The sequence below is a fragment of the Gossypium hirsutum genome, chromosome A13 (genome assembly GCF_007990345.1).
Source record: "Gossypium hirsutum isolate 1008001.06 chromosome A13, Gossypium_hirsutum_v2.1, whole genome shotgun sequence".
Taxonomy (NCBI): Eukaryota; Viridiplantae; Streptophyta; class Magnoliopsida; order Malvales; family Malvaceae; genus Gossypium; species Gossypium hirsutum.
This window is the reverse complement of record NC_053436.1, coordinates 101,848,526-101,859,882: the sequence shown is the minus strand read 5'-3', so window position 1 is coordinate 101,859,882 and position 11,357 is coordinate 101,848,526. Positions and strand designations below refer to the sequence as shown.

Genomic DNA, 11,357 nt, shown 5'->3' with positions numbered 1-11,357 from the left:
ATTTCTTTTTAAATTGGCCCCAAAACTTGATTTTTGTTTCGAATTTAGTCCTTTTTTCCAGATTTAATGTGGTTTTTATATTATTTTTACCATTTTTTTTATTTTTAATATTATTTATTATTCTATTTACTATTTTCGTTATTATTATTATTAGCATATTTTTACTATTATTTAGAATTTTTTTAGTTTTAATTAATACTTATTATATATATTTATAGTTGTTTTTTAATATTATTATTATTCCTAATATATATTTTATGTATACACATTTAAATACTATATTATACACATATTAATACCATGTTATATACCTATTATCATTATATCTATTTTTACCCCTATTATATTTGTTACTAATATTAGTATATGTTTTGTTATATATGTATATGTCTTTAATATATATATGTATATATTTATGTAGTATTATTAATAGTTATTTTTAACATTATTATTATTTCTAATATGTATATATTATGTATTTACCTCTAATACTATATATTGTATATTTCTAATACTACTATGCTATTACCATTACTATTATTACTATTGTTATATCTGTTATTATTACTATTATTTATTATTATATTCTAATCTATATTTATTTTATCTAGTACTACTTATTTATTTATGTTTATGTTATTATTATATTTCATGTATTACCTATATTTATTTACGTATGAATGCTACTATTTTACTATTGCTTTTCTTATATTATTTTCATTGACATTTTACTTTTCATCATTTTGTATTTTTATTAACATTATTATCGTTATTATTTATATTATTATCACCGTTAGTATTATCTTTTAGCTATGTTACTATTATTTTTATATTTATTCTTACTATTATCATTATTACCACCACTGTTATTTTTATTATCATATTATTGTTATTTTTTTTACCATATTATTATTTCCTATCCTTTACGTATTATTATTGTTATTAACATACATTATTATTATCAATTTACTATTAATTTCACTTTTATTATTATTACTATATTATCATTGTTATTATTATTTTCCATTATTATTAATACTAATATTAATTTTCTTATTATTACTATTATTATTACTATTATTAGTATCATAGGTATTATATTATTATTATTGTCTTTTATATTATACTTTTATCACTAATTTTATTATTATCAATATTATTAATATTACCGTTTTCATTATCATTGCCATTTTTATTTAGTCATGTCTCATATTTATTCATTTATTTATTCATGTATTTGCTTATTTTATTTTCCCTACGCGTTTGTTTTATATTTTACTAGTCTTGTTTTTATTTCATCTTTTTGCTCATACTATTGTATTTGACATTATCACACCTATCATTATGTTATTATACGTGTTAATATCATAATTTGCTTTTATATTTTACTATAAATCGCATTATTTTTTTTGCTTGATACCTCAAAAAATAATCCTTTCATAAAAGTAATATTCCGTATTTGGTAATTCGAGACAATCGTGCCCTAACTTACTGGGTTTCGATTTTTCTCATTTAACCAAAATAGCGGAATACTCTTTTAAATCGCAATGCGAGTTTTGAAAAATGCTTATTCTCGGGGGTACGAGGTGTTGTGCCCTAACTGTAATAGCCTAATTTTTAGTGGTGTTGGAACAGTGATTCGAGATCACTAAATCCGACAAATGAGTAGGAAATATTATTAATTTAGTGAGTATAAATTAAATGTGAAGTTAGGAAAAATTTTGAAATAGTGAATAGTGTACTAAAAAAATAAATATTAAAATAATTAGAATCGAAAACGAGGTATCGAGACCTCGAGAATTTTAAATCGAGCCATAAATATTTTTATAAATATTTATGGAGTGTTAATATGTTAGTATTAAAGTTTCGTCAAGAAATTTTAAAGTTCTGATAGTTAATTGAACAAAAAGGACTAAATTGTATCAAATGCAAAATTGTGAGAATAGCTTAATTGATAAAAGAAAGAGGGTTTAAAAGGAAAATAGACCCAAGGTCTATTTGGGCTGGAAGGCAAGGGCATGAAATCAGCAATAAAATAAGGAGAATTAAGGGTAAAATTGGAAAATTGCAAAATTTACTTAATAAAGCTAGGACTAAAGTGGAATTATCTAGATTTCTCTTTATTTTTCTGCATTATCATCAGAAAAACGCCATGGAGGAGTTCTATTAAGCTGGTTTTTCATATTTTTACTCCAAGTAAGTTCAATTCTTGATTATTTCTTGAAATTTTTGTGTTTTTGTGACTTTTATAACTAGGTCCACTTGTTGAAATCATTAGTTTTTGATTCTATGAAAGAAATTGAAAGTTTCTATACATATGTGCTGGAAGTATATGATGATTTGGCATGGAATTAGAGCTTTAAATTGTTTATATGTTGATTTTATTGTAAGAATTGAATAGAAAGTGAATGTTTGGGACTTAATTGTAAAAGAGTTTGAAGTTAGAGTTTTATGTGGAAATTCTGAATTTCAATAGTTATGAAATAACTTATAATGGTTATGAGAAGTATTAATTTAGAAAATTATCTTAATTGAGGGGTTAATTGAGCAATGACTGAATTTTATGAATTGTGAAATTTGGGGCAAAATGGAAATCAACATTTTGCACTAAAACTGTTTTAGACAGCAGCAGTAGTCTAAATTTGAAAAATCACCAAAAATTGTATAAATGGAATTAGAGGATGAATAAAATATGAAATTAAAGCTTATTGAGTCTAGTTTCTTATAAAAGAAATTATGTAAGCAATGGAATTGTAAATTATGAGATAAAATAACTTTTGTGAGACAAGGTCAGAATGATTTTGGGTTCCCCTGTTCTGACTTTGTAAAATCATCAAAAATTGGATAAAAATAATTAGGGGCTTAAATTAATATGTTTAGAATCCTGAATGAGTCTATTTTCAAGATAAACAAACGGGAACATCATTTGAATCTTGTACGAGGAGATAATTAATTTTTAGTGAAGAAGGGTCGGAACTGTCAAACAGCAGAACGAGAGTCTTCAATGAATAAACTGTATTAATTGGCCCAACCAAAAATTATGAAAATTTTATGGTAAGAAGATAGGCGAATCTAGTTTCTGGTAGAATTTATGGATCTTAATTTGGACTTCTGTAGCTCAAGATAAAATAATTTAGTGACTATGACACAGATGGACAGCTTGAATATTCACATAAGTAGATAGTCAAAATTATGGATAATGTTACCTACAAGTGTATTGTTTATACTAAGGATGTGGATGGAGAGGAGGAGGAGGAGGAAAATATACAAAAAAATATATGAATGACTCGTGTATAAATTGATCACATGCCCGATTATAATCGATAAGTGTTGAATTAGAAATGATATAATGTTTTATTTGGAATATTTATTATGAAATTATGATTATCGCTATAATACAAAAATCGAACTTGTGAGTTTATATAACTAAATTTAGTGACCATTTGTTAATATTATTAAATTTCAATATTATTTTATGAATGGTGATTAATATTTATGTATGTTAATTGTTGAAAATAAGTAAATTATGTACAAAAGTTATGAAATTAAACTGAGAATTTCGGAGGAACGGAATGCAGGAAATGAGTACAATCTTTTAGTGAAAAAGATGAATTGACGGTAAATTTACCCAAGTAAACCGAGATTCAGCATTTGTTGTGAATTCTCATGTTTGCTTTCCGTTTAGCTCTTACGAGCTTCCGTTAACTCATATGAGTTTCAGTTAACCCTTTTGGGGTTTTAGTTCAGCTCTGGTGAGCTTCAGTTAGCCTTCGGGCTTCCGTTTAGCACTTCTGTGCTTCAGTCAGCCTTCAGGCTTCCGTTTAGCACTTCTGTGCTTCAATCAGCCTTCGGGCTTCCGTTTGCACTTCTGTGCTTCAGTCAACCTTCGGGCTTCCGTTTAGCACTTGTGTGCTTCAGTCAACCTTTGGGCTTCCGTTTAGCACTTGTGTGCTTCAGTTAGCCTTCAGGCTTCCGTTTAGCACTTATGTGCTTCAGTTAAACTTCGGGCTTCAGATCACGAAGGATTCAATTCCGTAAGACGTTCTCTAATTTGACAAAGATTGGTAAGTGAGATATGAAATTAGTATTGGTAGACTTATGGTTATTATTGATATTGATCTGAAATAAGTGTACCCATTGATATTTAAATGATTCAAGGGGTAAAGTTCTGATATGAAATAATATGAGTTTGAAATGAATTATTACCGGTATATGCCTGAAATATATGAAAATAATGGTACGTGAAATATTAATATAATGAAATGAATGATAAATGTTTATAAAGAAACAACAAAAGAATGATATGTATCATGATATGTAAAAACGTAATTATCTTTAATATGTTGTTACAAGGGAAATTATGTATGTTGAGATGAGCAATAAACTCAAGTGTGATATGATGAGAAAATAAGTTTATCGATGTTGAATTTATATGAATATGTTCAAGTATGCTAATAAGTGTTGCTGTTGATGCTTAGACAAGTGCCAAGCTATTGGTTAAATAGTAAAATGTTTATTTTTGTATGATGTGTTGAAACGGTAAGCGCTCAAATGAAAATGTACTTATTCTCATGAGAGAGTGGCAAGTTTTAAGTTATGCAATATCTTATGAAATGACTTATCATGTGATTAATTGAAAAGAGTTATGTCCAAACGCACTAGCTTGTGGGTATGATGGCATGGTATGCTTATAACTGGTGTGTTATACATAAAGAATGAGTGTGGAAAGTAAATAAATACATATGAAAATAAAGGAACTCGGAAAAGTTAAAATTTTATTAAGCTAGAGATGATATGTATAAATAATGCTGTGGATTTATTTATTTTGTGAATTGATGAATATAACTTCCTGAATATTGTGTGAACCACACAACCTAGCCACACAGCCTGTGACCCCTTACAGTATTGAATTTTTTTTTAAATATTTTCGAATTTTTTTTTCTGAGTTCTCGGTTAAATCCCGATATATATATTTTGGGCTTCGATGGCTCACATAAGAGACATTAGGATTAAATTTGATTGATTTCAGGTATGAATGTTATGTGAAGCGAAATTTCTGTTAAATGATCTGTAAATTTTGGTAATACTCCGAATCCCTATTCCGGCGACGGATACGGGTTAAGGGTGTTACACTAACTTACCGAGTATGATATTTTGTTACCTCGAGATAAGATTTTTGTACATAATGGCAATATTCAGTATTTAGAAGTTCGAGAGATCGTGCCTTAACTTACTGGGTTTCGATTTTCCTCGTTTACCCTAAATAATCGAATATCCTTTTAAAAGGAGTTAAAATACACAAATTTTACATAAAAGGCAAACTCACTCTCAAAAGCTCAAGATGTCGTGTTCTAACTTATTGGATGTGACATTTTATCACTTCGAGACGAGAATGTCTTTAATATTCGAGTTTTTTTACAAAGAGAGGGATCGCATTTCAAAGTATTTTAAGTTTTCAATTTTCGACACTAAGACACTAATTAATCAACTAGGTACCAATTTTTGAGCGTATCAAGGGTGCTAATCCTTCCTCGTGCGTAACCGACTCCCTAACTCATTTTCTGATTTTCGTAGACCAAAAATTATCGTTTTAGTAAATCTTAACTTTTATTAAAATGATTAATTTGAGGTGACCCGATCACACCTCATCAAAAAGGATTGGTGGCGACTCCTTTATTCGTTTTCATTTTCAAAAATCCAAGTCGGTTCCTTTTTTTTTCAAAAAAAATAGTTACGATAATTACTTAAATATCATTTAAATTAATTAATTTAATAGTAATTTTTATTATCAAACTAATAGAAACTATCATATATGAATTTTAAATTTTTTAGTATTATGTCTAAAACAGATATTTTAATTTTCAATTGTAAATTTTGATAGTAATATCAAACACTTAAAATTAATAAATTACACTTTTTTCAGAACTCTTTCTCAAATGCAACTTTTCAAATACATTTCTAAATCAGAACAACAATACTAAATTAGGCCAAAATTAATAAGAATAAAAAGATTAAATTACACAATATATAAATATTGAAAGCTGAATTTTTTAGCATAGTATTAATTGATACAATATATGTAAAAATTAAAAATATTATACTAATTTTAAAAATTCCAAATTATCTTTTGGTTAGAAATATAAAAGAAAATTAATAGTTAAATGATGAGCGGTGTAATTTACTTATTTTATTTTATTTCTAGGAGAAGGTATTTTAATAAAATTCCATTAATGTCCTAACTCGTAAATCAAAATGCAAATTTACGCTACGCGTAAGTGACACGTAGACAGAGCCGTATTTGTATAAAAGCTTGAAAAGCGCGCTTCGCCTTTAAGTTCTCTTTTTGAAGTATCCTTTTCTGAAATCAGAGCGAAAAGAGGCGGAAGACGGCTTCACCGCACCACTATCCATGGCCATCTCTTCTTCTTCTACTTCGATTCTCTTTTTTTTTCTTATCTTTGTTCTCCTTCTCACATGCTTCTCACGTTATCACCGACTTCAAAGGTATGCCTTTCTTTACGTTCCCTTTTCCCCCTCTGTCCCTCTTGGGGTTTCAAACTTTTTTTTTTCATTAATGGAGTTGAAGGGTGTAGCATTTTGTTTTATTGCTAGTAAAATGAGGGAAGAAAGGAAAGAAATGATCGAGTTCAGCTTTGGGTTTTTCTTTCTTTCTTTCTTTCTTTTTAACTTCTAAGTTTAATCTTTTTTTGTCTTTCTAACGGGCTTCATTGTTTTTTTTAAAAAAAAAAAATCTGATTCCCGATGCTTCGAGTTGTTTATTACCTGAGAATATGTACGAAATAAGAGGGAAACCGGCCTAGGGTTTAGGGTTTTGATAAATTAACCCCGTCCCCTCCCTATCACTTTCTCTGTGCTATTCTCTGGCTTCTTGGGAAAATGTATTCTGAAGTTTATGCTTAATAAAGTACTACATTGGATACAGATTATAATATGTTAGTGTTTGGTTTTTTTCACTGTGAGAAATACAATCGGTTGTTTTGTGAAATACAAACTATTTGTTAGCTTTCAATTCAAAAAAAAAAAAATGCTGGTTTAAATATCAGAATAAATCCTAAAGCCAGCTTTAATTATTAGTCTCTCATTTCATTTATTAAGGTATGGTTTACTTCATAGAAATATTATTGCTGGCTTCTTTTTTTCTGTTCCATTTCTTAGCAGTCAGAATATGTTCCCAAAGTTTTCTTTAGGCATTCCTAGATATATTGACAGCTAAAGGTTGTTTTTAATATAAATTACTAAGAATAGATGTGCCACATGGGGGATACTATTTACTTCTTGGAGTCTTCGTAGCTATTGGATGATTTTAGTGTTAACTGGATTCAGTGAGGAGGTGATGATTTACAACTACTATAATTTAGAAACTTAGCTCTATCTGTGTTTCATTTAGTTTTTACCTTACAGAAAGTATAAAACGCAATCTGTAAATCTGAGTTGGAGGTGGGATTATGTCAGTAACTTGATCAGAATCTATAATGATGACTTTGGTCCATGTTTTTAGTTCCCTTCCACTCTTTACATGCTTTATTTTTTGGTGGTATATTCAACCAGGGTGGGTTTTAAATGGACAGGTATAGACTTCGCTAGCCCAACAATAGATGTCACGCCAACTCCCCTTTCCGGGTATTCATCTGTTCGTGGTTCTAAATATGTTCTGTTATGTGATCGAGTTCATGTTTCTGGTCACTCAAGATTGAAACTTGGAAGTTATGCCAATTTTTTTCGGGTTACTTTGGCTCCATCTGTCTTAATACCCGAAAGACTACACAGCAAAATACAAGTTTGTTTTCATCGGTAAGTCTTGATCCTCAATCTACTATTGAGTCTACTTTATGTTTTTCCTGCTTACCTCCTGCCTCCTGCTTGCCACACATGTAGAAGAAACACATAAGCAATGCAGTGGCACACTTCAAAGCTTTGTTGCTATTTTTTGTTCCTAACTGATTAACACTTCCAGGAATGCTTCGCTTGGATTATGCAAGTGTGGGGATGGTGATTGGAAGCCACTGCAAAAGGGTATATGGCATACTGCCATGTCACCTTATGATGATAGATATATTGACGTGAAGTTTATCGGTGACATGTCTGGTTCTGTCACCGTTGCTCTTGAAGAAGGTAAAGTTATTTGTTATTTCTGCATCTTTTAGAAGAAAGAAAGAAAAAAAAAAAACTTCTTTGTATGCTGATTGTTAGTGACTTGTGACTTGTTAGTTTTAACCTTGGTTCATTACTGTTTTTGCAGATTTTCAGCTATGGCGGCTTATTTTTCTAGTTTTAGGATTTGTTTTGTTGTTGCTGGCACCGTTTGTCAGCAAGTGGGTTCCTTTTTACTACAGCAGTTCAATGGCTCTTGGTGTTCTTCTTGTCGTTATAATCCTTCTGTATCAGGTATTTTGCTTTTCGTCCTCAAATTCTTTATTTCTTTTAAGGGAAACCTTCTTACTTCTGCATATTTCCCAATTCCAATGCTATCCTACCTATTGCAAGATTTTATGTACTTTGTCATACTCAGTTGACCACTGGAAGCTACTGGAATTCCTTACATTTTAAAGAAATGTTCCAGTTGCATAGCTGAAATCTATTGCTTTACTTCCTTATGCAGAGCTTGTAAATTGAACTGTTTAAATATTGCTTCTTTTGTCATCTCATCAGCGCAAATAATATGATTGCCTGGGATATTGTCTTAGCTTTAGCTTTTCACTGTGCGGGTTTTCTTTTTCTCCAAGCAGGGAATGAAATTGTTGCCAACAGGAAGGAAAAGTACTTTTTATTTCACTATGTATGGATCAATGTTGGTGAGTCTTTCTTTCATTTATTCATCGATTAAATAATGTTTTATTTACTTATGCTGCCAATGAACTTACTGTTTCATCAAAATTTTCAGCTTGGAGCTGGATCTTTCCTTTTAAATCAATTCTCTGTGCTCGTAAATTCAATTCTTGTCAATTTTGGGCTGAGTGAAGAGATGCATAATCCGGTAAGTTCTTGACTTCTCTTCATCAATTTTACACCCTTTCCCCCTCTTTGGAGTTTTTCATTGCATGGTATTTATTATGGCTCCTTTCCTTTATTTTTCAGTGTTCATTGAAAGAGAAGGAAATTAGTTTATGATTTACGTAAGCATGATTATTATTCTATAACGACTTGCTTGTAGTTACTGTCTTCTCTTTCCCTTTAGAAGGATTGTGTTATTTCAAAATTAACCAAGCTTTTTTTTTGTTTACAGGTTGCTATATTTGCATTTGTCGGAATTGTCCTCTCAGGAGCTGGGTTGGGGTACTGGACTGCAAGAAAATTTGTGATCTTAAAAGATGGAAGCGTTGATGTTGGTGTTGCCCAGTTTGTAAAATGGGCCATGCGTATCATTTCAATTCTCTTCATTTTCCAGGTACACATCTACTACCGATGGCAGTTGTATTGGCTTATATGCAACCTAGGCTACAAGTTTTCACTTCTTTATGCAAAACTTCCCTGAAAGCCGTTGTTAGATTTTGAAATGACCATGGGAGGTCTGCTATTAACTATGTTCTATACAGTAGGTTTTTGTTTAAATACCTGGAAATTGCTTTGACTCTCGTTTTTCTTGAAATATCCGTGTCCGACACATTCACATATGGGTATAAGGATTTGACTCTTCAAGAATCCTTCCTATACATGAAAAAACTTGAAAATAAAATTGAATATACATGTGTTGGACAAAACCATATCCAACTCTAACACTTGAGACAGAGTAACATGGTAGGCTACCTTTTATCATATTGGCCCAGACATTTTTGCATGCTTGATATCTAAGTAAAATGCACTTGCATACCATTTGCTGGTTTAGCAATGTCTCTTATATAGAGATAAATTAGTTTCTTTGAGATTGAAGTGTTATGGACATTTATACTGTATTAATATCCTATGTTTCATTTTCCCTGTGTTTTCCTACTCTTTCCAGAGCACTGTTGATAGTCGGTTGGCAGTTGTGGCATTGGCATCTTGCTCAGCTATCTGTTCTCTTAACACATCGAAGATAAGGAAGGGTTATATGTAAGTTAAACATGACTCCCTTCAAAATTTCATGTTTATGATCTATATATCTGCTGGAAGAAAATGATTCCATTAGCTGTGTTGTTAATGTCTTTGCTGTGTGAAATCATGTTAAAAGTTCGGTTCAACGAAATTGTAACAAATTTACTAAGACTGCTGAGTTTTCATTGATAGCATTGATTTATTTGAACCATGATTTTTGTTTATGCAGGCAACCACAGTATTCTCGGGACCAGAGTCCTTGGCTGCACCACTCGAGGCAGAGAACACTGATGCCAGGCCGTGCTGAATTTTTAAGTCGGTCGCCAAGAGTGGATTCTAATCAGAAGATGCGGAATAGTCCGAAGACTGCCCCGGCATGGACTAACTCTCTTGTGAAAGGTTATTATGCTAAGCTTGGTGAAGGTGCTATAGATCATCAAGATTACTATTCAACCTTTCACAAGACAAACCACCAGAAGAAATTCACGGAGCAAGAATGGGAAGATTTCAGTCAGGAATCCACCCGGCAAGCCATGGCGGAGCTGGCAGCGTCTCCGGAATTCACAGATTGGATGATTGAGCATGCTGACAGGATAAAACTCCTTCCACGTGATGATAGTTCAGATGAATCAGTGGGAAGTAAATCAAGTTCAGACGATGAAGATGAAGAAAGCCACAGCTGGTTCAGATTATTCTAACTTGTAGGAACCGAGTAGAAATCCGGAATTGTGCATGAAGTATGCGTGTTTGACATAGGGACGGATGCATGATCCGGGAAAATTTAGAAAAATTGAACATAGTCATGCCAGTAATATATTATCTGATACCTCCATACCTTGCTGGCCGGATAACATAGGTATTTGACCTCTTTCATGTATCTTAGGAAATTTAATCCCTGATTTAGGATGGATTTACTATTAAAATTTTCTTTTTGACTAGTAAATAGCTTGCCTCACGTTAATTTTCTGAAATGAAATTCTATCCATTTGGTGTCGGTGAAAGAAACTTGCATGAGTCGAAAATAATTCTGCATAGTGTACGGATGATGCTGTAAGAAAAAGGGTATTTGTTTCATTTTATTAACTAGCTTTAACCTGTAGAAGGGACTTCTTAAGTATATTTTCATAACTTCAAATTAAAAAACTCATTATAATTATAAAAAAATTAACTGAGTTAATGTTGTATCAATTTATTTACGGATGTGGGAATAAAAAACTGGAAAAGTTACCGTAAAAGAAATAAAATTATGTTGGTCCTTTCTATTAGTTTTAAAATATGTACGCATTGTGAAATTTTAATTTTAATATTAAAAAAATTAATTCTTT

General features: G+C 30.9%; 1 protein-coding gene across 1 annotated transcript; it reads left to right on the top strand.

Annotated features, from left to right (window-relative positions):
• Nucleotides 1–6,331: 6,331 nt before the first annotated feature.
• On the top strand, nucleotides 6,332–11,015 carry LOC107893140 (uncharacterized). The gene is made up of 9 exons (XM_041085487.1): nucleotides 6,332–6,504; nucleotides 7,570–7,812; nucleotides 7,976–8,133; nucleotides 8,261–8,406; nucleotides 8,748–8,813; nucleotides 8,903–8,995; nucleotides 9,245–9,406; nucleotides 9,959–10,050; nucleotides 10,262–11,015. Exons 1-9 carry the CDS (start codon nucleotides 6,410–6,412, stop codon nucleotides 10,728–10,730), a joined length of 1,524 nt encoding a protein of 507 aa, XP_040941421.1. The 5' UTR covers nucleotides 6,332–6,409; the 3' UTR covers nucleotides 10,731–11,015.
• Nucleotides 11,016–11,357: the final 342 nt, after the last annotated feature.

Excerpts from the sequence above, each read along its gene's own strand:
- LOC107893140 (XM_041085487.1), top strand. The coding sequence starts at position 6,410 with ATGGCCATCTCTTCTTCTTCTACTTCGATTCTCTTTTTTTTTCTTATC. Across the intron at positions 8,407-8,747 it reads TTATAATCCTTCTGTATCAG|GGAATGAAATTGTTGCCAAC; the intron begins GTATTTTGCTTT and ends TTCTCCAAGCAG. Across the intron at positions 8,996-9,244 it reads GTGAAGAGATGCATAATCCG|GTTGCTATATTTGCATTTGT; the intron begins GTAAGTTCTTGA and ends TTTTGTTTACAG.